This window comes from Mytilus californianus, unplaced genomic scaffold, assembly GCF_021869535.1.
Source record: "Mytilus californianus isolate M0D057914Y unplaced genomic scaffold, xbMytCali1.0.p SCAF_3, whole genome shotgun sequence".
In the NCBI taxonomy this organism is placed as follows: Eukaryota; Metazoa; Mollusca; class Bivalvia; order Mytilida; family Mytilidae; genus Mytilus; species Mytilus californianus.
The window spans coordinates 55,686,934-55,714,903 of NW_026262679.1; the positions used below are offsets into that span (position 1 = coordinate 55,686,934).

The window sequence follows — 27,970 nt, forward strand, 5'->3', positions numbered from 1 at the left end:
CATGTAAATGGAAATTTATTTGCTAAAGCATTTGATCAAAATAGTCATTTTAAAACATTAATTAGAATTACAAATAACAGTTTGAATGTTATGCAATATTAGCTAGCAATTTTATCAATATTAACTCGTGTTTTATAATCAAACAAAAACTAAAAATATCAAACCATTTAGTTAACCAACAAAATTACAAGGTTTGTACATTATGCAGCTGAGTCAAATCTGAAATCAAATCTTCTTGCATCCAATAGTTGATGTGCGTAGCTTGTTTGAAAACTGATTACAGAAATAAGTGAAAGATCATCTATGAAAAGTTTTCTTTTCTCTAAAAGCAGAATTGCTGATCCAAAAACCAGGGCTCGCAACTAGTAAACTCATCATACATACCAGACTTTAAATTTTGTACACTAGACGCGAGTTACGTCTACAAATAACTCATCAGTTACGCTCGAATCAAAAAGTTAAAAAGGCCAAATAAAGTACTAGTGGTAGAGCATTGACAATTCAAAACTCCAAAAGATTTTGCCAAATACAGATAAGATAATCTATTCCTGGGGTAGAAAATCCTTAGTACTTTGAAAAAAAATCAAACTTTTATCAATTCTATTAACTTGACTGTTCTTTTCTCGGTTTGGAGCGGAATGGAAGATGTTTATGTTTACATTCTTAGTTTGCGCGACACATATTTCTCCTTCGGGAGGACATAGGGTAATGTGTAGCTTCAAATCTCACAAATCTATATATGTGCAGTAAGATACTGCTATGAATGCAATGATATGACATGGGATGTGTAAATCCACACAATATATGATGCGTCAAAACCAAACATTATGTGATGTGTCAAAGCAGACATGGGCCCGGATATACAGTAACAAATATGCGGGGTCTTAAAAAAAATAACCATGTTACCAGCAAGTCGAGAATAACCAATGAACAATGGCGACGGTTGAAAAAGGTGCAGTGTTGATTTCAGTTTTTCCCAGAGATAGTCAGTTTGCAACTGTTAGCCACCATTTTTTCACGAATGATAAATAAAGTTTCCTGATGCTGAATTACATAAATATTCTCATAATATAAATTGCAAGGAATGTAATTTAACAATCTGCAACTCATTTCAGTCAAAGATTCCACCAGAGAGGTGAGCTCGACTCCCATCTTAATTGACTAGGATTGTCAGTTTTCCTACCGAAGCTCGGTGGTTCTCTCTGGGCACTCCGGCTTCCTCCACCAATAAAAACTGACCACTACGAAATATCACTATAGTGCTGAAAGGGGCGTTAAACACCAATCAATCCATCCTCCAACAGAGACCAAACAAAGTAGAAGTTAGCAACTACAGGTCACCGTACGGCTTTCAACAATAAGCAAGACCCATCCATACCTCATAGCAAGCCATAAAGAACCCCGAAATAACAAATGTAAAACAATTCCAATGAGAATACTAACGGCCTGATTTATAATGTAAAAACAACAAAAAGTCCTAAATATGCATGAAATAACTGCCACTAGGTGTTAAGCGAGCAATTATCAAATAATCATCAATTAATGTTATTTACCGAATCGTACAAATTCAATGTATCGTTATATTGTTAGTAGCAACCCCCTGACTTAAAAGTATGCATTCAGTCGCCCACTCGTAAAAAATGTATGGAACTTGAATCATATTATTCATTGATCATGTTGACATACTCAGTTAAAGAATTATCCCTTTTCTCTTAAGAGATAGGTAATTTTTTTTATAGAAATCTTTCAGTTATGTACGAACCAGAGCACAATCTTTGAAGTGAAAGGTGTGATATTTTGATGCCCCATTTAATTATATATAAAACATGACACAAATGTTCAGAACTAAAACCCAATCTATATAAAAATAAGAAGATGTGGTATATGATGCCAATGAGACAACCCTCCACAAGAGACCAAATGAAGTAGATGTTAACAACTAAAGGTCACCGTACGGTACGGCCTTCAAGCAGTCTCTTCAAAGAAAAACATTTCTGTTTCATTGAAGTTTTTCGAACATCTCCTTTATTCTCATTCACCTAAGCGCCTTTATTCTATACTTCACTCAGGTCGATATCACTCAAGATTTGTATCGTCTATTGCCTCGCAAATTTTCCGTATAGAGAAAAAGAATAAACTCTTTTGAAAGATAACATATTGAAAACCTGTCCAAGCATTAAAATTGTAGTACTTTACACTTGTAAAAGAAGAGGAAAATCACTTAAAGATATGATTATAGTTATTTATTACCGTTGCATAACCATGTCTCCATAATATTCATGTAATATCCAATGAAACGATAGAAGACGTCGACAGATGTTTCCCAACTAACATCTAAAATAGGACATTTTAATGACTAATTCCGACAGATGCATCGATAATGCCATTGTCTTTTCTTATGTTGTACAATTTGAAATATGTTTTAGTAAGTTATGTTACATGGTTGCACTAAAGTTGTGAATACTAATATGAACCATGAAGTTATTCGCGATCTGAAAGTTGAATGAAAGAGTAAATTTATGTATAACTTGTTTGGTGTGTTGACGTCTCCTTCACATTTTTTTGTGCATGTATGTATGCATGTCTATTTTAGATAGAAATACTGTTGTGTTTGTCTTACGGATTCTTTAATTCACATATTCAACTTAAAGGCATAATAAATATTTATTAACTACTGTGTACATGTATAAAATAATATCTCCTATTAAATAAACTCATCATAGATACCAGGATTGAAATTTTGTATTTACGCCAGACGCGCGTTTCGTCAACAAAAACTCATCAGTGACGCTCGAATCAAAAAAAGTTAAAAAGGCCAAATAAAATACGAAGATGAAGAGCATTGAGGACCAAAAATTCCTAAAAGTTTTGCCAAATACAGCTAAGGTAATCTATTCCTGAGGTAGAAAAGCCTTAGTATTTAAAACATTCAAAGTTTTGTAAACAGTTAATTTATAATTATGACCATATCAATGATAATTCATTTACACACAAAAGTGCCGACTACTGGACTGTTGATACCCTCGCTGTTCCTTTGCTTTTTGTGTTTTTGCTGTAGTCTTATACAGATTTTTTTTTATGTATGGATATCCCATATCCTTTCTTTTCTATTAATCCAGTCTGATTTTGGAACATTAATATCAATGACACGCTCATGGAGGATTCAAAGCTCTAAGCATAGGATTTAACGTCCCATTCCAACTTGATGTGGCTGCGTATTTATACATCCTGCATACCTAAACTGACATCTCACTGTAGCATGGGTTTTACTGCAGGGCGGAAGAAGTCCAGGAATGAGCCCATTCAACCCTAGGGTTAATTATGTTCGTGGGTAATGATGTAACAGCATTTAACCTGCTTCTTAAACTTAACTTTTGAACTATCTATTTGGGACTGACGCACGCCTTAAGATCGTTAAATCATAACTGGATGCAACATTGATACAGGTTAAATACTAGGCTGATCCAAACACCGACAGCTTATCCTTCTTAACCGCATCCGGGGTCTCGTGGTTTGTCTTCGGAAGGTCGTGATTTCGATTTCTGTTCGGATAAAAAAAAACCAAGCTGTTGTCTCGTGAAAGCACCCTTACCAAGTGTGCAATAGGTTGTGGATTCGATTCATAGTCGGATAAAAGAGAGGTGAAAGATACCAAAGGAACATTCAAACTCATAAGTCGAAGATAAACTAAAATCGCCATGGCTAAAAAAGAAAAAGACCAACGGACAAAAAAAATCGTAAGGGTTCCGCGGAACCCAGTGTCTCGCCTACTTTTGCTGTTAATCGCAGGCTCAACAAAAATGAGGAATAAAATTAATAAAAGTATTCCTCTCTATACTATCTTTTGATTGTAAGTAGCTTCTGTCCAAGTTTGGTTTATGAATCTAATAAATGTTTTAAAAACTTAAACTGCAGACTGTATGTAATGTTAACTGGGAGAAAAACTAAGTCCATTTATAAGTAAAATACGGAAAAAATGGAACAAAATTTTAACAAAATTTCCTTCTAGATACTAGCTTTTAATCATAAACAAGCTTCTGTCCAAGTTTGGTAGAAATCCAGGATAGTTTAAGAAAGTTGTTAAAATTTCAAAAACTTTAACCACAGAGTGAATGTTATGTTTCCTGGCAGAAAAACTAAGTCCATTTATAAGTAAAATACGGAAAAAATGGAATTTTTTTTTACAAAATTTACTTTTGAATATTATCTTATAATCATAAACAAGCTTCTGTCCAAGTTTGGTCGAAATCAAGGATAGTTTAAGAAAGTTATTAAAATTTCAAAAACTTTAACCAGAGTGAATATTTGTGGACGCCGCCGACGACGCCGACGACGGAATGTAGGATCGCTATGTCTCGCTTTTTCGACAAAAGTCGAAGGCTCGACAAAAACAGTACACAAAACACAACACAGAAAAACTAAACTGAGCAACACGAATCCCGCCAAAAACTGGGGGTGATCTCAGGTGCTCCGGAAGGGTAAGCAGATCCTGCTCCACATCCTTTTTACATCTTTTCATGACTAAACTAGAGGCTCTCAAGAGCCTGTGTCGCTCACCTGATTCTACTTTGGTTTTGGAAATCATGTAAAAATAGATTAAAATCATAACAGATACCCTAATAATGAGTGAGGCCAAATTTGGTTTAATATTGGTCCTGTAATTTAATAAAAAAATCCTGGTGGCCATCTTGAACAGTAAATCGGCAACAAAGTAGCAACACTTAATCAGCACCTCATAAGAAACATTTATGCCATGTTTTGGATTTCATTCCATTCAGTGCACCTCTAGAAGAAGCATTTGTATGTATTTCCCATAGGGTCTTATGTTAAAGGAAGTCCCCCCCATTGGCGGCCATCATAGATGAAGGATCAGCTTCAAAGTAACAAAACTTAGTCAGCACCTCATGAGGAACATTCATGCCATGTTTGTTTTCAATCCATTCAGTATGTGGTTCTCTAAAAGAAGTCATTTGTATGTATTGTCCATAGTGTCCTTTGTTAAACATTGCCCCCATCTGGCAGCCATCATGGATGAAGGATCAGCTTCAAAGTAACAACACTTGGTCAGCACCTCAAAAGGAACATGCATGCCATGTTTGGTTTCATTCCATTCAATGGTTCTCTAAAAGAAAACATTTGTACATATTTCTCATAGGGTCCTATGTTTAACTAAGTCCTCCGCTGGCGGCCATCTTAGATTATGGATCTGCTTCATAGTAACAACACTTGGTCAGCACCTCATAAGGAACATTCATGCCATGTTTGGTTTCATTGCATTTAGTGGTTCTCTAAAAGAAGACATTTGTATGTATTTCCCATAGGGTCCCATGTTAAACTAAGTCCCCCGCTTGCTGCCATCTTGGATGATGGATCAGCTTCAAAGTAACAACACTTGGTCAGCACCTCATAAGGAACATTCTTGCCATGTTTGGTGTCATTCCATTCAGTGGTTCTCTAAAAGAAGACGTTTGTATGTATTTCCCATAGGGTCCCATGTTAAACTAAGTCCCCGCTGGCGGCCATCTTGGATTATGGATCGGCTTCAAAGTAACAACACTCGGTCAGCACCTCATAAGAAACATTCATGCCATGTTTGGTTTCATTCCATTCAGTGGTTCTCTAAGAGAAGACATTTGTATGTATTTCTCATAGGGTCCCATGTTAAACTAAGTCCCCTGCAGGCGGCCATCTTGGATTATGGATCGGCTTCAAAGTAACAACACTCGGTCAGCGCCTCATAAGGAACATTCATGCAATGTTTGGTTTCATTCCATTCAGTGGTTCTCTAAAAGAAGACATTTGTATGTATTTCCTATAGGGTCCAATGTTAAACTAAGTCCCCTGCTGGCGGCCATCTTGGATTATGGATCAGCTTCATAGTAACAACACTTGGTCAGCACCTCATAAGAAACGTTCATGCCATGTTTGGTTTCATTCCATTCAGTGGTTCTCTAAAAGAAGACATTTGTATGTATTTCCCATAGGGTCCCATGTTAAACTAAGTCCCCCGCTGGCGGCCATCTTGGATTATGGATCGGCTTCAAAGTAACAACACTCAGTCAGCGCCTCATAAGGAACATTCATACCATGTTTGGTTTCATTCCATTCAGTAGTTCTCTAAAAGAAGACGTTTGTATGTATTTCCCATAGGGTCCCATGTTAAACTAAGTCACCCGCTGGCAGCCATCTTGGATTAGGGATCGGCTTCAAAGTAACAACACTTGGTCAGCACCTCATAAGGAACATTCATACCATGTTTGGTTTCATTCAATTCAGTGGTTCTCTAAAAGAAGACATTTGTATGTATTTCCCATAGGGTCCTATGTTAAACTAAGTCCCCAGCTGTCGGCCATCTTGGATTATGGATCGGCTTCAAAGTAACAACACTCGGTCAGCACCTCATAAGAAACATTCATGCCATGTTTGGTTTCATTCCATTCAGTGGTTCTCTAAAAGAAGACATTTGTATGTATTTCCCATAGGGTCCCATGTTAAACTAAGTCCCCCGCTGGCGGCCATCTTGGATTATGGATCGGCTTCAAAGTAACAACACTCGGTCAGCACCTCATAAGGAACATTCATACCATGTTTGGTTTCATTCCATTCAGTAGTCCTCTAAAAGAAGACATTTGTATGTATTTCCCATAGGGTCCCATGTTAAACTAAGTCCCCCGCTGGCGGCCATCTTGGATTATGGATCGGCTTCAAAGTAACAACACTCGGTCAGCACCTCATAAGGAACATTCATGCCATGTTTGGTTTCATTCCATTCAGTGGTTCTCTAAAAGGAGACATTTGTATGTATTTCCCATAGGGTCCTATGTTAAACTAAGTCCCCAGCTGGCAGCCATCTTGGATTATGGATCGGCTTCAAAGTAACAACACTCGGTCAGCACCTCACAAGAAACATTCATGCCATGTTTGGTTTCATTCCATTCAGTGGTTCTCTAAAAGAAGACATTTGTATGTATTTCCCATAGGGTCCTATGTTAAACTAAGTCCCCCGCTGGCGGCCATCTTGGATGATGGATCCGCTACAAAGTAACAACACTTGGTCAGCACCTCATAAGGAACATTCATGCCATGTTTGGTTTCATTCCATTCAGTGGTTCTCTAGAAGAAGTTCAAAATGTAAAAAGTTAACGCCGACGACGGACGACGCCGGACGACGCCGGACGACGACGGACGCCAAGTGATGAGAAAAGCTCACTTGGCCCTTCGGGCCAGGTGAGCTAAAAAAGGATAATATACAGGCACCGGTCTACCACTAATTTTGATACCTAAAGAAATTACACCACTAATTCATAGCCCATTGTTTCCATGTTAACTCTGCAACTTCAAGCATTCGCAGCTATTTTGTCTAAGTTCAAATAAAGTGACAGTCATTTCATGTCAAAACTATACCATATCCTGATTTATTCTGAAAAATTCAACGTACCTTTTAATATTAGAGCGCACTGTTTCCTGGAAGTTGGGTAGTACATAAGCAGGTACTTCTGATCCAAGCAACAGGGCAATAATGCACTCCTATCTTAATTTCGTATATTTTTTTTAATATTCAAAAATGAAACTTTTAACAGGGTTTCTACAGTGATCCCAAGTCCTTAATCTTTCATTTGAAACCAATATTACTCAAATATTTTACATATTGACAAAGTTACAGCGTATGCGTAGGAACTATTTTGTTAAAAATATATATATGTACTACTTTCTTTCGTTCTTTCTGACCGGGCCGAATTAGTAGTTCTTACCTACAGAATCTTTCCTTCAAAAGAATACGTAGTGATTAACTAGAAAAAAGTACATAAAAAGATATCTGCAATTATGGCGTTACAAATAATATTTCTTTGAATAAAGTATAAATCCAATATGAATTCAAAGATAAAAAATAAAAACGAAATCTGATCACTTGTCGCAGAGTTTTCTTATTATTGCATTTCAATTATCAGAATGGTGAACTGCAATAAGTAGTATTTAATTCTTATCATTACAGAGTTATTTGCAACTCAATATCTAATTTATAAATTGATTAAGGTTATCAGCAACTGAATTTTATCTATCATTAATAGTAATTCAATTGTGCTTAGCGTCAGAAAATCTAACCGTAACGATAATTTGATTTATTGATTGATTGATTTATTTGCTGTTTGCTTAATAGGCATCGAAGAATTTTTTATGAATATTCATGACGATAAAAAATTTAACAATACGTCAAATGGATGGGTTCTTTTAATTGGCTGGACCGGGATAAATGGCGGAAAGTTGACTGACACCAACATATATGGATATGTTGTATACGACAGAAATTTAGCATTGCAAGATGCCACATAGTGAGCCCAATAAGAGTTGTCGTATAGGTTCTTCGGCGTACAAAGACAGAATGGTACTCCCCAAACACGAGGCATCGGATTTAACATCCCCATTCCAACCGGAAGTGGCTAATACTATGCCGCACAGCTATATGGACCGCCGGCCTTTCATCCTTGGTTTTATTGCTGGAGACGACAAGTTTATTTGACCATATTGCTATACCCCAGTTAACCTACAGGGCGATAATCGGCGATAATACATTATAACAACAGCAATGTAAAATGGGAGAAAAAATTCAGTCAAACTTAATGTAAGTTTGTTTTCAAAAAGTAGTGTAATTTGGGCAATTTATAAAGGGTATAATTCTAACACAAAAACAGAATTCGACTGAAAATTTGTCAGAGAAGACAAGTGTTCTGCTAAAACATTTACACAACAGATATTTTTTACCCATGCTTCAGCCGACATTCAGGAAACGCCAAAATATCAAGAACACCATACTGTCTCTGTGCATTTAATAAGGGGTCTAATTTCCACTTCATAACCGTATCCAACGACTACTCTAAAAGTTACATACTGTCTCTGTGCATTTAATAAGGGGACTAATTTCCACTTCATAACCGTATCCAACGACTACTCTAAAAGTTACACCTAGTCAGTTGAGAACTACACCGAGGCTGTTCTCAAGACATGCCCTCTCCTAAATAATGTTATTTGTAACATGTTGTTGAAGTTCTCTAGGCAATTTTCAACTTTCCCACACAAAAATAAAATAATAAAAGATATATAAACAAATTCAAATATAACATATGTTGCATACAGTTTATTATTAGAAAAAAAAACGAATTAAAGTGCATTATGTTACTAACTGTATAAAAATAAAGAGATGTATCATGATTACCAATGAGACAACACTAGAGTCCAAATGACTTGGATTTAAGCATCTAATGGTAATCTGTGTATCGGTTTACTAATACTTATTAATGAAATAATACTAAGATTGAAATTATAATAATATAAGTGTTTTTTCTCTTGAAAACTTTATTTAAATAAGAATTTTAAATCAGTAATGACAACGTAAATAAATGTCAAATCTTCATCATACGATAATATCATAATTAAGTGCCCTACTACCCCCTTTTTTCCCCTATCAGTGAATAAACAATGCCAAGCTGAGTCACAACCCCATTGCAATATAAAATGGGATATAAAGACACTGATTTCTCTACTTCGGAATATACATAATAAACATATTTTTCTTCATCAGTATACAATAATACTTATTACGCTTTACTACTACTATTGCTGTTTTAAGCCCCGCCCATAATCTTTCATTTCATTTAATCCATTCTCTGTTGTGAGTAGTTGATTGACAGAAGCACAGAATTCACACCTGAACACACAGTTTAAATCGCAAAATGACTCCACCCACTAATTATAATTTGTCGTAAAGTTCGGTTCAATCTTACGATAAATATTACCTGGCTTAAAAGTAATACATGAAGGGGGAAACCAGGATAAAGCTGGAAAAGCAAGTCCGTCATCTTAGGATCTAATAGATTACTGTTTATCATTTAAATTTAGGACATCAAGTGCTTATCAACGGGTTAAACAACGTTTATAAAAGTGGGACATCTAATATTTAAGATAAACTAAACGAAATTGGGATTACCTTGTGTACATGAGATTGGTAAAAACACCACGTGAAATAGCACAAACTCTAAGAAATACATGCATGCTGCTCACGCATAGGCCATGGGAAAGGAAGCAATTTCACCGCAAGACAAGATAACTTAAGACTTGCGAATGCTTTGAAGTTTTTAGAGATGTAGTCAGTGACTTTCTAAAGAACTGGACATATTAATAGGGATTTATAACAATTATGAAATCGGAAATAGTGTCAGCATGTTTATTTCTGCTTGGAATGGCCTCTTGTATAAGAGCTCTGGTAAGAATATATAATGGCGTATTATATGAAGTATTGCAATTCTTTTGGTGAAAAAAAGTTTTACTTTTTCTACAATGTTTCAAATATTTAAATAACGTAGCTGGTGCAAAACTAGTGTCGAGTTTCACATTCGGTGAAAGTTGACACCATTGAAATCACCTATGCTGATTGCATATACGATCTTTGAAGTTTATTAAAAAGATGTTCTGTTGCAGTCAGGGCATTGCAACAGATAATTTGAAGATAAATTGAAACCAAGCTATCAGTAGTATCGTTTGTATCAGTTTATCGTTAGAAACAGCCTCCCAAGGCCATGACATGATCGTGCTAATGATGTCGATCAATACTGAAATAGAATATGACGGAAAAATCTTCTTTTTAAACCCTCTCTGTTGACGGAACAAGCGTAGACATACATGAAGTAAGTCCAAAAGGCAGCCTTCCCATACAACGGAGCATGTTGTAGTTGCTGGATATTGTCACGCACAAAATAAAACTGACTAGACAAAATCTCGCATAGTTTAAAACGAATTGACAAAAAAACGTACGCTTGTAGTGCAGGAACAATGGTATTTTTATACAAGTCATTTCCTCCTGACAGACTCCTTTCAATTGGCAATAAAAACTCAAAATTGCACAAAATTACCCAATATCGTAAACTGTAATTCGACCCATAATCCATTAAGTAAAATACAAACATTTAAAAAGGAAGAACGCATCAAATTTCATCATAGCAATTTCCTTCCAATAAAACGGGATAAAACTATACGCTTCATTCAAAAATTCTCACGAATTAATCGTAAAAAATGTAATGATAAAAAAGTAAATCTTTAGGAAAAAATTTAACTTGAAATAAATTTGCATTTCGTAAGATGTTATGGAGTGAGTTTGTAAAAAAACGAAGGTCACAGGTAAAAATATGTTGTTAACAACAGGTAACCTGAGCAATTGCACCTAGCTTTTGAAGGGGCAATTGAAGTTACTTAATGGGCCCATCTGCTTTCACAGCAAATGGTAAATTTTACATTCAAAAAGAAGTTCTGTGAAGAAATCCGTTATATAATATTCTTGATCTTCGAAAAGTATCATATTTTACAGCGCGTCATGTAAAATAAGTATAATCATATAGCTTTTATATATTCGTACATTTTTGTTATATGCAAATTTCGCCCTTATTTGATGCAAATCAAACGCCAATAACCTTCCATTCCCTGCATAGACTGAAACGCAGTCGTAAATCGTAAAAAAAAGTAGAGCACTACATGCCCTAGATATTTCAGAATTGAGTTTCACGCCATACCAGCCACGTGTGCAGTGTGAAGTGCATTCATCATAAAAACCTGTACATAAAATTGAAATTCTCATTAATATGTTCGTTCCATTTCATTCACCACAAATTGACATGACGTCGTATGCATCAAGGACCTTGTGTAATATTCTCATTAAAAAGAGCTTCTATAGTACTATAAAGTTTACGAAAAGCTTTTAAAGAATATTCAATGAAAAGTGTTCATGAATGCTTAGGATTAAAAGCCTGATACTTATAGGATGTCCTGTTTTCGCTTTGTGGTATATTCAATATCAACAAATTGAATCAAAAATGGCAGAGACAAAATGACGTCACAATACGTTTTGTGTAAAAAAACGTCAAAACTCGTGTTCAATTCTCCCATAAACCAGGGACTGCCATAAATCATTTCATGGCGACTGTAGAACGATACCATTGTTGCCGGTGTATGCATATTGTAAAGCCAATGAAATATTACATCAAACGGATCCTATTTTTTTTTTGAAATACTTAACCTTAGAGATGAATTAAAAGGGTAAAAAAGTAAATTTATGAACAAGTTTGACTCGAAAAATATTTTTTTTTCCGTTTCCATATTATAATTCAAACCAAATACATAATACGGAATAATAAAATAATAATTTTCTTTCAGTGTCAAAACTGTTAATTCAACCAATGGTACTCAATTCACAATTTAAAGCTACTCGACTGTCTATTACAATATATTACAATATATAAACCTCTCTTTTCAAAATATTTATAATGCTCTCAGACCAGTTATACAAACGTTCGTGCCTATACATAATGTCTAAACGGCAAAGATTAACAACGTAATGCGATTTAATTGATCAGCAAACATTTGCCAAAAAACTTCTTACTATTTAAAAGGAAATGCTAATTCTATCTACCCGGCTGTAAGCAATACACCAAAACACAGCTTTACAATTAATAGAAAAGTGAATTCTTTAAACCAGATATGTAGTAAATGTACAATGAAACATATTTTACTCTGTAAACCCGAAAATTCGTATCACAAAACATCACCTCGAATAATTCAGTACCCTCTATCCACTACCGTTTCTCGAGGATCTAAGTGAGCGAAATATAACGAGTGGATTATTCGGGTTACACAAAACATCTGTAATATGAAATAAAATTCATGTTCTTTTTCACATGAGATATTTACCGAACACACAACAAGAAACGTCTAATATTTGAATGCTTTCGTATGATCGTAAATTTGAAATCCTATCTTAAAGTTATTCAGATTGGAAAAAAAATAACCATCTTGTGTTGAAGAGATTTACGTTAAATGTTAAACCCTCCAAACATGTTAAAAAGTAATTAAATAGAAAACAGAAGTTGCAAATTGAATTAAAATCACTTAAGAAAGTAAGAAAGAAGGCAGAATTTTCAAATGTTATAATAGTAACACTCCAAATAGTTTAAAGTGTTTTAACAACAAAGGCAGTTCACCCTTGACACAAGAAACCCGAGAAGGAGACATCCGTTTGTAGGATATATCGGTGGTCTTGATTTATCTTTTAGATACCTAGTGATTACGGTAAGATAGGTAACAGTCGCAAAATTGTTTTCTTTGTCCCCTTCTGGATCATTTACTCGCTTCAAACATCGGAATCCATTGTATCGTATATTACAGCTATTCTTTACTAATTGGTTGTTGAATATTCACTGGCATTATGCTTGATATTGTTTGCGTTTGTCATCTTAACACAAAGGTAATTTATACACTTGAAAGCTATTATCCATACTTAAACAGTAAGCCTATAGTGATATTTCACTTAGTATTCCGATATAAACACTGAGGTGTTTGTATATAAGGACTTTCACCAAAATAAACAATAATTAAAAACATCAACAGTTTTGTGAACAAGGACGCTCACCAAAGTAAACATAGAACTAAAAAGACACCTTATGCACCAAAAGTCCAACTCGTATCAAAATGTTTAAACAGGGGAATATAACGATTTGTTATTGCTTTTGTAAATGGGTTTTCATAATTTTTGTATTAAATAATTTAAAAAACTGGTTCGAATTTGAAATAAAAATTTCAATAATGTATTACTGAATAACCATGATAGCTAATCCATTTTGAATCTAATGATGTATTTTTAACTGCAATCGAAGACGCACGTCTAGTTTTCAAAGATCACAAATGAAAACCAGTGCTTAATATATTACACTGTAGCATCTACGAACGAGACACGCTTTTAAAAACGGAAACAAGTTTTGATGTTAAAAACTTCAATCAAAATTGTATTATAGATTTTATCTTTCAAGTTGTTTAGATGTATAAAAAATCATCAAATGTATTAACCTCTAAAAGATCAAACGCTTTCAGTATTTGAAAATAACTTTTTCATGGTTCCTAAAAAGTCATTATGACAGCTGAACAACTTTAAGAATTCAATACCGTAGTATTTACTATGTAATACAAAATCACTTATCTGTTATATAATCCCCATGGACTTATTGACAGTACCATATGTTACTTTAAAAATCTATGTTAAAAATATATCTGTTCTAAGATTTCTACATAACAGTTAAGATATGTGTAAAGTCAATCATCACACTGTATAACAGATGCATACTTGAGTGGAAAATAATAATCAGTGTCGCTTTACAAGACTCGGAGCAATTTAGAGCTTATATATCGTTAGTTGTTATGTCAATATAGATTTCACCACTGCAACAAGTTTGTTACGATAACAGTTAAATTTTAATATTTAAAGCGCGAGGCTTGCCGAGCTTTTTAAATAATTAAAATTTAACTGTTGAGAGTGGAGAAATATCGTAATAAACGAGTTATAGTGGTGGAATCTGTTTCTCTAATGATTTTTATCCTTCCTTCTCAAAGATTTGCAGAAAATTGTGTTCTTAATGTGTGACGTCATCAGGCATGGTCGCCTTTTTTCATGACGTCACAATAGGAAAATTCAGAAGAAACCAAGAAAACTTGACGTCATAATTAAATTTCGACCAATCATTTGCCGAGAACACATATTTCACTAGTGAGGAGAAATATTTTTTTCACACCGATCAAGAAATGTGAAAATATCACAAAAATTAGAGAAATGGTATTCATCTTCTATGTATTATCCATATGCACCCTTTCATTCTAAAAAAAACCAACTTGACAAAATCAGACTATATCTTCTTATTTCTATATAAGCTTAACTTAATATGGGAGATATTAAAACAAACGTTTTTTTTAATTTAGGTTTAAAGTTTTGCAAAAAAAAATTATTAGCATGTAACATATTTAATCGTGCCAACGGCTTTTCCTAGCATGCAACAGACCCGGCTGACAATATTTTGACAGCTAACATTAACTTTCCCTTCTGTGTTGACAAGATTGCAAGCATGCATCTAATCATGCACTTAAATACCTGTATGTTAAACAGAGTAGAAAAGATAAATGAAATGTCAAATTTCATTTTATTGGAATTAGCTAATGATATTTTTTGTGTTTCCTTCTACCACAAAGATGTCCCCTTTGCCCTCTTCTATTTTTCTCTCTTATGTAAACAACGAACTATGAGACGTGTTTTTCATAATATATACAATACATATTTTGAATAAACGATGTGCTAGCAGGATATCAAATGCATATTGAATACTATATACTGCTGCAACGTGATACTAGTGTATAATTTATTAAATGCCGAATTGTTAGTTAAAAAAGATAAATGAGAAAATTTCGCGTTTCAATATCAACTTTTTGTACTTATAAATATAAATAAATATGAATCGGTTAAAAATAGTGTACACTGATAATGTTATGTCTATCCTAATTCATTAGTACAATCAATCAGCCAGTATACAACAACATAGATTTAATCTACTTCCAAAGTCTGACAGTAATTTCAAAACTCAAATGAAAGATATTTGTAATAGGGAAGGGTTAAAATTTTAGTGGAAAGTCAGATTAGTGAACCTGAAGAATTGACCCTACAATAAGTAAATAAAATAATAAAGCCATATATAAGATAATATCTGTGAAAGATTAAGACATTATGATACAAATGATAACAATACACATACCTTCAAGCAAAATATATAAAGCTGGTCTTTATATATTTTGACATTTATTGAATTTTCATTTGCGTAAGCTACCTGTTTAAACTGAATCAGGTTACTGTCGTATGCTTACTGCAAACATTTTGTTGTTGTGTTCTTTTAAGTTTCGTATTACTTATTTATTTATTAAATTATCTAATCAATTATGAAAGAATTAATTGTGTACACATACACCATGAAACAATATACTTCTGAAGTGTGCCGCTGCAACTACTACTACTAAAAATACATTTGAAATTTAATTTGCCGTTTTTACACACAGGGCAAATCAAGGATTTAAATAGATCGTTAAGTTGAACTTCCCTTGTAAGCTTCATTGAGCGAACATAAAATAACCTTGGTCGATGGGAACACATGTATGTACTGTCTGGTCTACTAATAAAAAATAAAAAAATGCCCATACAATTGTCCAGAAATCAAAAGACAGAAAAAAGATGGGTAACAGAGAAAGATACAATTTTCTAAAATCAATAAACAGGAAAGATTGAGATGAGATACGCGCTCTCCCCACTGTTTATAAAAAGGGAAGATATAAATTCAGTAGTTACTCAACATTTAAAATCGACGGGATACTCATATATATTATCCAGCTATAAGTCTAAAAGCGACCAAAAGAGTAACTACGACTTTGCAATAAACGCTTTATGGTCAAGGTCATATAAAGTTTTAACTAATTAAAAGCACGGGATTTTAAAGTGGAAAAAAATCGCTTAACATATTTTACAGACCAGTTAAAGACGTTTTTATCTTTTTAACGACTTATGTCAAATAAAGAATTACAAGATATTAGGAAATCCCAACTCAAAATTACGTACAGCTGTTACTAATGGTGAAACGGACACCATTGTCACTGGTCCACTCATCTCACACAGATGCATTTACATGCGACTAATTAGTTTTTAGACAATCATCCTTCAGTGGTGGATATCATTATCATTGTCCGATTGAAGATGGCTAAGTTGTCAACTATTCAATTATGGACCTTTAATGTGGTCAAAGATCATTGTGATAAGCGACATTTCCTAAATGACTAGTCTGCACTAGTCGGCAGCTAACCCTATCAGCACTGTTGTTTCTTAAGGCGAAAATATCTCTACTCCACGAAATCAACACAAAGAAAAATTGAAAATTGAAGGCGTTGACAAATAAAGTGAAAAGGACTTCATTTTGTCGTTATTTAGTTTGGATTATCATCCCATTGTTAACTTGTCAATAAATATTTGTACTCTCAAATTTACGCTCCGGATGACTACTAATTATTGTGCAAAACGTAACCCAAATACATTTAAACATAAAAGTGAATGGTTTGAAAACGCCTGACTGAACTGATAGTCTGGTTGTATTGGCTATTATTTCTGATTTGATGCACAGCAAATTATGCGTTCATAATGAAAGGTCAAATGAGCCCGAGGATCTCTGTTAGTAACTTAAAATAGCAGATTGGTCAGCCTATTTAGGATATTATTAAAATGTATCACATCTTGTATAACTTTTGTTTTTTTTCTCTCTTGGATGTATTCAAACCTATAATTACAAGTGTCATGATCATTTTGATAATTTTCCACTTAAATGTTCCCGAACCCAACTCTCAACTTAGTAAACTGATACTGTGTGCTTAACGTTTAGTTTTAATTCCAATTGAATTTTTTGGACAATGACTCGTTTTTTAAGTCTCCCACAGTCTTTATCAAAGCTCAAATATATAGTTTTATTTGCGAATTTTTACATCGAAGTACTCAAGAGCAAAATGTAGGGCAAATACAAAACATTATCTAATTTCCTTGCACTGTAACCCGGATATTGTCACCCTTCGAGGGCACCTGATATCATACTCGGTTGGTAATAGGTGTAGCAGTGAACATTCCCAATATGTTGCATCGATATTTTCCTGTGCATTTATGACACTGATGTTCTTTTGCATATGGCACCAGTTGCTATGACACTCGTCTAGTCCCTATAAAAAGTTTTGTTTACACTTGAATATCATTCATCTAACTAAATCAACCAATTTATGAAACATACGTATTTTTGAGGTCAAAGAGCACCATTCTACGACCAACTGTTACCCACTTTAATAAAACTTTTATAGAATTTTGATTAACAGTCTTGTCATTCAAAAGCTTGATAAAACATATTTACTCACTAAATAATCATTATAAACTAAGGACTAGACAACTGCTTCAGGGAAGAAACTGACATTTTGTCAAAAATTATCATGTATTAAAATATGTTGTTATTAACTTTTCCCTACAAAATCATCGTTATAATGACAAGGCATAAATACATACTTAACAACTTGTATATTTCTCTACACATTAATTCATAATCGAATTTCAATTATTCAATAAAGTATTTAACCTTGTAAAATATAGAAATAAAAATTTCAATTAATTTGTAATAAAAGTAAATGCACGTACTAAAACCTTATAATTTTCTTATTCTTTTGAACACTATTAAAATTCTTTCTATCATACAAGGGGTATATTTGGATAAACTATAAACACATCTTTTAATCCTCCTGTCAAAATTTTGCATGAATGAACTTCCTGAAAGATATAAAAAAAAACTTAAGATATCTTAAAACATATTTTGATAACAGAGGCCCCTTGTTCCATTGTATATCATATGTGACTGTATAATTTATATTATACATTAGTATCAATAAGTAATATCCTAAGTTCCATTGAATTAGTCTTATTTTTTGGTTTATCTAAATTGTTACGACATTGGCATATGCATTTTTACTTTATTGACTGTAGTCATTTTGTAAAAGTTGATTAGGTAAACAACATTGGAATTTGAATATTTGAAACACATAACTTTCGGTTTTTTTATACAGTTTTAAAAATGGAAATCAGTCTTTTTGATATAAAAGCGTTCCTCAACTCTGCTTGACACACAACCTTTCAATCTAACGTGGTCAAGCTTTTTTTGGCAGGACACATTCCATCATTCAAACTAGGACATTGCCCATAATTAAAAAAAAACTCATCAAAGATACAAGGCACAGAACAACGAATTTACAAAGTTTTAAAGTCTTTAGTATCCCATTAGTGGTGATGCTGAATTGAAAAAAAAAACAAAATACAGAAACATATGTCTAAAAGAAAAAAAAAACATCATTTGATATTCGTAGTGAAACAAAAAATTTGTTTCACTAAGAATATCAAATGCTGTTTTTTTTTTTCCTTTTATTTTGTTTTATTTTCGATAATTAAAGAGTTAAATAAAATGATATTATTCTGCATTTGACAAATAAATATAGCTAAATCATGTTCATATCTTAAAAAAAAAAGAAAATTTGCAACGATGCAACACTCATGACATTAAATTAATGCCTAAAGAAAATCAACTAGCAGAAAATTCGAGAGCAATAAGTCAAATAAATTGTTTAAAGATAACCTGAGCATCAATTTGGCATGCTGTCATAATTACCAAGATAGAAATCAAAACATCTTGACGGTGGCTACCTCTTTTCTTCATACATAAGAAACAATCGTCAGAGTCTATTGTTATAAGTATCAGATGGCTTCGACAATTAATATTGTGAGCCAAAAAAAGACAATTGAAAAAATTATCAGTTATGACGATTAATGTCAAACAATGCTACAACAATGCATAAAGGAATTTCCTTATGGATTACCTGTGAGAAATTCTAGATATTATATTTCACATTGTTGTATGCTTATTTTGAAATAAGATAGGGACATTGTTCTATGTGATATTAAACATATCAAAATTATAGTGATGATAAAATGTTGGCTGGCAAAATGTTCTTGCACTATTATTAATAAACTAAAGTAAACTGAACTGTGTTATTGATAGTCACATAATATCAAAAACAATCTTGACATAAAACATCTGCTTTGTCAAAGATACTGAGTTTTGAATTCTGAGGTTCCTGCACTTAAACGATTCAGGAGCAAGGTTTTGCCTAGGTTGAGGACAAAGGTTATGTACGGCAAGTTTAAGAGAAAATGCCTTTATGCTAAGGCAAAGTTTAGAGTTAAGGTAACTGTAACTCTATCAAATAAAAAAGAGGAAGTATATACCAAATGCAAACAAAAAAAAATCATTAGTCAAAGAAGCCAGCAATACCATTGCAAAAAATGAAAAACCATCAAAGACACTACATAGAAAAACTAAATTATTTTAATAAGCTTTAGATTGTCAAATATTTTGGCCTCAAACATCACTGAAGAGATATTCATTGTCGAAATGTGCATCTGGTGCAGAAAAATTGGTACTGTTAATGTTATAAAAACTAAACACTGAGCAACACGAGCCCATCAAATACCAGAGGTAATGTGTAAGGAGGATTCCATTAGGTGTTGAATTCCTAATATTGAATATTACAGTGACTCATCAAGCAGATTAGAGTGATACCTTCCAACAAGATAAGGGTTCTCCCTTTGATGAAATATTTGTTAAATTTGTACAAACAAACTATAATTAATCAGAGGGATCTGGTCATACAAAGCCCACTATTTAAATCCTTTGTTTACTGAACAAATTTATTACCTACATGTCTGTATCATAAGGCAGGTTTAGACCACAGTTCAGAAGGGACCAACATTGACCTTTCTAACCTTATTCATTATTGAAATATCAAAAATGGTGATTTATTGTTAATGACACTTGTTACTATTTAAAAGAATGAAAATATTTGCATCTCTAGGAACATGATTTACTTGTATGTGGTGGTAGTCAGTGTTATCACCATCCCGGTAGTCGGCACTCCTTTGCTGTAGGAGTTTTGACAAGATACATTGTTGGTGAGGTCACTTTCTGTAAATTTACTATTCATAAATGTTAAAATCATTCAAAACACAAATGGTTTTTCAACCCAATAAAGTTTTGGCCAGATTTGGCACAATATTTTGGTTTTCATCCTCTTAAACTTCATAATCGATTTAGCCTTCCTACTATTTCAATTTGTGAGCCACTGATGATTTTAATATAGAAGAATGGGCTTTTGGTGTTCAAAATGATAAACCTGGTAAATTTGCCGAGTTTTCATACCCCTAAATCAAATAGTATTTCAATCGTTGTTTGAATGTAGCTTTGTGTCTACTTACTTATATCATCATGATTATAGAATATTTCAAATAATCTTTTATGTTGACATGTAATACCTTGACCAATTTCACCAATCAGTTTTATGGGAAAAAATAAAACCAAGGACCAAAGTGAAAAAACAGATTCTTGATATGGTTACTGTAAAACATTCCAATTTATTTTACCAGTGTTTTTCTTTTGTAATCTTGTGTGACAAAGTGTTTTTTGTAAGCAACATATTTTCTGAGCCCACAGTTTGTAAGAAAGCTAAATTGACCCTTTTGTCATGCTTTCTCAAGCTCAAGATATGAACATGATATTGAGACAAATATTTGAATGCACAATAAGCTTAACAAATTACTAAAAATATCTTAATCTCCTTAGAAACATGTCGATCTGAACATGTGTTTTATCATTCTACCTCCTTTTGGCTTAGTGTGGAAAATACAAACATTAACCTCTGTACCCTGTTTAAGCCCTGAAATATCAACAACATCTTGCAACTGCTACCAGACTGCACAATTGGCTTTATAAATGACATCAATATTTGAATCTCCATGTACATGATTTATCTGACTTTGTGCTTTATCACCCTAGTTTGTTTAATAAATGTTGATATAATTTGATTGTTTACATTAACTTACATTAAACGAACATTGATTGGAAGATCTCAATGTCATATAGGCCTAGATTTTGTTTAATAAGAGAATAAAATCTATATGAAGACTTGTGAAAACGTTTATTGAAGTTTTTTCATTACTAGCTATTGTCAATAAACTATTCTTTGATCAAACAAGTACTTTTGTAAGTGTAAACGTATAGAAGTCAGAGGGTACACAGTTTAGAAGGTTCAACCTGCTTTTAATCAAGATTTTTTTCTGATAAAAAAAAACTATTTTTGCCCCATTGACATTTTGTTACTCCTCTTTCCTATTTGTTTTCCCCTCATTTTTTGGTTTTAACTGTATTTCAATTTACTAAATCTCTCTTTTTCTACAACTCCATATCTTTTTTTTCTCGTCCTTTCATTTGATTTCATTTGATCAATTATTGACTTTTCAAATATATGTTTTCCTAACAAAGCATTTGCTATATACAATAAAAAAAAACACCTATGTTGAGATTTTCTTTTTCTACTTCACTGAAGAAAGTTGTTTTTGCCTCAATTTTAAGATAAACATTTTGTCCTTCACCTAGATATCTTTTAGAATATTCAATCACATAATAGTGTAAATAACTGCTTTTTAATGTCTAAGCACATTTCCCTCCCAAACAAATTATATATCCTTAAAGAGCAATCTAAAATCCATACACAATCAAAAACACTGGACAAATCCTTAGCAAAGCTAAGATGCATGCTTTCCTTTTTTCATTCTTTTGAATCTAGCTTTTCTTTTAATACTGACATGTCTATTTATAAGCACACTGACTGAAATTTACAAGTGGTTTTTTTTTTGTAATCATATGTAAATACCAATGCTGTAAATAATATTGGTATTTTTACTATTTCCAGATACCATTACCATCATTTACCAAGATGAAGGAAAATTATCCAGGCTACAAACATGCAGGAGGCAGATACCACAACAACCATCTTATCGACATGATTGGATGTAAGCGCAATTTGTTATTACATGATACTAGTGCATTGAGACTATCATATTCCTTCAACAGAGTTGGTGGTGAACATTCCTTAGGAAAGGACTTAATACATTTATCTAGGAATGGAATTGACAGTGTCGTAGGCACTGATGGACTACAATATATTTACCACCCTATAGCATATGGACCATTCCTAGCTGACAAATATGGATATCCAACCATTTCAAAATTACACCAGTTTGATCCTGTCAGCACAAAGAAGAACTTTTGGGGGAAGCAAGGAATACTTAGGGTGATAACATACCGTAAAATTAAAAACTTGCCAGTTGGACATGTTGCATTGTGGGACTGTGATCATTTTCATGAAACAAAAGATTGGATATCAGGGCATAGTTTGATAACAGTTGAGTTCTGGGAGTCTCCAGGTAAGACCACAGGTTTTCTAATGGAAAATAATTGTAGAACATTTAGTTGTAACTTTATTTTTTACATCGAGGGAAGTAACTGAACTTGTAGAATTGCTTACATATAGTTATTTTTTCATTTAAAATATAGACACCTCTTTAGTAACATAAAATTGATTAGAACTACTTAATTACAAAGTTCAGAACACAATATGAATGAAAGTAAAGTGCAATAACAACAACCTACAGACAAATTAACAACACTGATGCACTGCATGTTAGCTATTCACTATTCTTATAAAAATGCTAACTGTAAAAATCACCTTTAAAACAGGATCTTTTTTTTCAAATTGATACTACGAATAAGTCATGATGTCTCCTCAAATATGTACATTAGCATAATCTATAATTGTCTATAAGTCAAGACAATGTTATGGAAAATACAAAAAAACTTATGCTAATTACAAACGAAATCATATCTTGAAATTAGGAATTACTTTCTTTTATTTGAAAACAAGTTAAAGACAATGATGGAAAATATTTTCATTGGTATAAGTGTTGTTATGTTCTTTCCTTATAAAAAAAAACGGACAAAGAATTAATTGTATGAATTCTCTCTTGCAGATTCCAACTGTTCCAGTTCTACAACTAGATATCTTCATCAAAATGTACCAGTTAAACATATTAAACAAGCATCTACACCTCCATCATCGAATGTGAATCATCAAATTCCAGCCAATCGACTTCCTGGACAATCAATCCATCAACTTCCAGTAACATCAGAACATTCATCATTGAAAAACAGTCTGCCTTTCAACCAGGGTAACAAAGCTCTTGCTCCAAATTCACAAATAGATTTGAAAACATTAATGAAAGATAAAACTTTCCGACGGAAATTTATCAAAAAGTATTATATAAGTAATGGGCATTTACGTCATGCAAAACACAGAGGATTGTCATTGTCTAATGAGCAAATACCATCTAGGAATAAATATGGCAGGTCAATATCATGATCCAGGTATCAATAATACTTATTGCGTTTTTTCTTTGGCAATCAGAACTATTTTGTGAGCATTTTCATAATTGTCATTTAAAACAATACAATTGTTTGGGAAGATACCATTGACAACGAATTTTATCAGCTTCAACCACATTCAATCTAATCTATGGCCAGTTAAGTTACTGTCACCAAAATAGTTAATCTACAACCTCAAATTACTGGATTAGAATTGACAGATACGTATGAATTGTTCAACAATGAAAAGCATCAACAGGATACTCTAGCTTGTCTAATGAGCTTACTTTTATGAATTTGTATTCAATTTATGATAAAAAAAAAATGTTTTCAGAATACAAATTATTGAACTGAGTTTAACATATGATGTGCATTTGAAAAAAAAGGATTATTATAGTAATGACAGTTCATCAGTGGCTGCATTTGTTTTGTTTTTTTTTTTTATTTTGTGTTCATTCCTGTAGCATTTATGAATTGTGATTCCGTATTGATGATGTTAGCCATGACATTATAATATGAATGATAAAAAAGTACTAGTCATAAATTGTCAGTTTGTGAAAATGTTTGTATATATAAAAAGAAATTAAAAGTGCTAATTGTACTTGTTATGAAAATTGTCATTATGTTTTTGATCTCCATGTGCTTTTCTATTTGTGTTTAATCATTATTTTAATTTTCGTAAAATACACATGACACTTGTTAAGACAAAAAAAAGTATAAGGTGACCATATTTGTTCAAATAAGCATCTTTAATTTGCTGGAATTTTATCGAGACAGCTAAATGAAATTAGTCGGAATTTTTTTTTTCAATTCAGAACCATCAGTTTAAAATAATTTTTGGCATGATATAATGGTAAAAAAGATTAAATCTAGCACTTGATGCAGTTCTTTACCTTTAAGTTAATAGTAAAAATTCCTATTTTTATGTGTAATTAACTTTAGATAGTCATTTAAAGAAGCATGGATGCTTTGCAGGTCAACTAGGGTAAATTCTATTTACCAAGTTGGAACTGATCAGCTTATCAGTGGGTGAAATGTTGTAAAAATACTTTTTATTATATTAATAACTACATTTTTTTTTCAATTTGCTCAATTTTTGTGGTTGTGTTTGTAACATTTGAATTAGCCAACACTAAATCCACTTACTTACAAAATGTGTTTAGTATTTAAACTTGAAAAAATAATTTATTCATATCACAAGTCTTCTTTCCAGAATGAAATCCTAGGAAGTACAAACTTTTTGAAGTTTACTAATAAATAAATTTTCAGGACTTCGTGTTTTTCGAACTTTCCACCCCCTATATTCAGTGAAAAGATACGCACCTAAGTGTGAGTTATGTATTTTTAAGTTCTGATTTGTGTGATGAATGTTTGCTTGAGGAAAACATCATAATATATCTCATATATCATTCTCAATTCATTATTTTTTTTTTCATTTGAAAGCAAACACTTTGCTCATGACAGTTTAATACTGTCTTCATTTGAATTATAATACATATTTTTCTCCATTTAATGCATGATGAGTTTCTTTTCAAGTTCAAATCACTCAAAATTGTGACTGTCACCTTTAAAAAATAACATACTTTCAATAATTCACTCATACCAAATATGTAAATTATTTAAAATGAGAATACTTTGATGATGTTTGCATTCATATGTACCATATTTAAATATATGAGGGGGTAAAGTACTATGTTAGCCATAAATTTGAACTACTTTGCCATATAAATGAGAAATAAGATACACTATCGCTTACTTAAAATGAATTTAATGACATTTACTCAGCATTTTTCACAATTATACTGACAGCCAATGTCCTTGGTTCTTTTCTGAATTGCATAAAAGTTACACTTCAAAGAGGAGAGGCACAGCTTGAAAAATTGTTGAAGATAAAATGTAAATAAACTGAAGGAAAAACAGTCACTTGCAAGTTCATCTAAATGCTTTTGACATAAATTAAAAATTTCATTTATTTTTGTTAAACGTAATGTATAAAATAACTTACAATTAAATTTTATGTTCAGGGCATTTAAAATCGTGCATTGTGTTTTGGTCTTATGTGCATTAAAATGGAATAATCTTATTCAAATATTCCATCAACCACCCTATATTTAATCAGATAAGGTTTTAATCCATTTTAAATTGGTTCTTAAACAACACACCTTGTTTTGAAAGACACTTGTCACCATTTTTTTGCACCACATGCAAAATTGTATAATTTAAAAGTCTATTTGCAGGTGTTCCATCTTTTACTCATTGTCTGAATTTTCATCAATGAATTTTATTTAGAGGTTTAATTTACAGTAACTCCTTTGTATTGACACTAATAAAAATATCTCTATAACTTGATAAATATCCATTGTGTATATATATCTTATCAACATTCTTAAAAACCTAAGATTTTATGAATGAGTCAATTTAAGAAAAAATTAAAAAGAGGGGGAATAATGTTTCAGCTTTTTTATAAGCTAATTTTTATAAGAGATCCTGTAATACTTTTTTTTTTATTATTTTCTGGTATTACAAAAATAATCTATACTGTTTCAAATTTAGAGTTGTAATTATGTCCTGTTTTGCACTAACTGCAAATTCAGATGATAGTTATTTCTCTTTTTACATCCAGCCTTCCTGGTAGCAGCATCTTTTCCCTAAGTCTCATTATTCCCTTGAATACAAATTAACACACATTTTCAAAAATGCCATTTGATATTCTAGCATATCATACTACAAAATATAATCTATCATTTTATTCAAACTATCTAATGGGGTATTTTCACTAACTTTATGGCAGCTATGTCTTAAATGTTTACACTTGTTCTTCATCAGGATTTATTTTTAATATACTAGTCCTGCTCAATGTCTTCAACTTCAAAGGGTAAAATAATATTTATAAAAAAACAGTAAATGTTCATCTATTTGTGATAAATAGAATCACAAATCTGTGCGAGAAATATGATCCCCACTAGTATCAAGAATACAAGAATACCTTTAACTCACATACTTTAAAAAAGTTTGTGTGAAACAGACTTTTTTGTCCAAATTATATTAAGCCAATGTTTCTTATCTTCATTGAGAACATCTAAAATTAAACTAACACTTTGGAGTTTTATTTGATTTCTTCTTCTGGTGTTTGAATCATTGCAACTTATTTTTCCACTTTTCACATGTGCATGGTCTTTTTTTCGACAGCTTTTTTGTTTTAAACACAAAAATTAATTATTACTTTAATCCTCAAAGCAAAATCAAAAATCCATCTTGAAATTTGCGAAAATCCAGTATTTGCATCTAATGTAATGAAGTCATGAAAAATTGTTTTGATTCTAATTTCAACTTTAGAAATTCTTTGTTACTTTTCATGTCAAGTTTGTGGTTTGATTAAATTTTGTTTTGAAATATTATTGTGAACATTCCTTTCAATGAATTTTTATGTTGGATCATCTGAACACAGGATTTACTTTTTTGTGTAGATCCGATAATGATTACTTTTGTTTTATAAGCTAATTGTTGTATATTGACCATCAAATGAAAACCAAAACTTGTAAATTTTAATTGTTGTTTATAATTTATATTGCTGTTGATTTGTATGTTTTGTGTTGTGAAATTGAATTTGATTAAATCAAAATAAAATCAATTTGAAATGAATCTGACACTTTACTAATGCCTGATATGATACCATTTGTTAATAGCAATTGTCAAAGCTGCAAAGACATTTTGAAAAAATACAACACATGGCATCTGTTTACATGGACATTTGATCTTATATCTCATACCTTTAAACATTTTACTGTCAACATTGATATTTTCATTAAGTTTTTATTTTTTCTATCTCAATCTGTAACTTTTTTGTGCTGGAATTATTATAAGCTCATTGAAAGATAAGTTCACCTTTCAAATCAATTTTGTAGAAATCCGCAAACTTCTTGTCTGATAAATGAACTTATCATGAAAACGTAACATTGACAATTGAAGCATGAAAACGTGATTATGGAGAACAGACATATTCAAGTCGGAAATCTCAGACCATAAGGCATCTGTATACTAGACATACTGAACTGCTTGTTAATTCTTTTCACATTTTGTTCCTGTTGTAATGATGGTGAAAAAATTTTATTTGATCAGTAGAGATCAAACAGTACATTTCAAAATCATACTGTTTGAATAACAAATGGTCTGATTAGCTATGTTACTGCAGAGAAAAAAATATAACTGTTCACAGTATTTCTGGTTATAGTAGCAATAGTGGT

The 27,970-nt window shown here is 32.3% G+C and overlaps 2 protein-coding genes across 5 annotated transcripts in view; one reads left to right on the forward strand and one right to left on the reverse strand.

Moving 5' to 3' along the window:
* The window catches only part of LOC127734925 (anaphase-promoting complex subunit 4-like), an 89,415-nt gene that overhangs the window by 12,734 nt on the left and 48,711 nt on the right, over positions 1-27,970 (reverse strand). The gene's annotated exons all lie outside the window — the stretch shown is intronic.
* LOC127734933 (uncharacterized) lies at positions 9,761-27,368 on the forward strand. The gene is made up of 3 exons (XM_052244983.1): positions 9,761-10,258; positions 22,219-22,732; positions 23,336-27,368. The coding sequence occupies exons 1-3, from the start codon at positions 10,193-10,195 to the stop codon at positions 23,722-23,724; spliced, it is 969 nt and encodes a 322-aa protein (XP_052100943.1). The 5' UTR covers positions 9,761-10,192; the 3' UTR covers positions 23,725-27,368.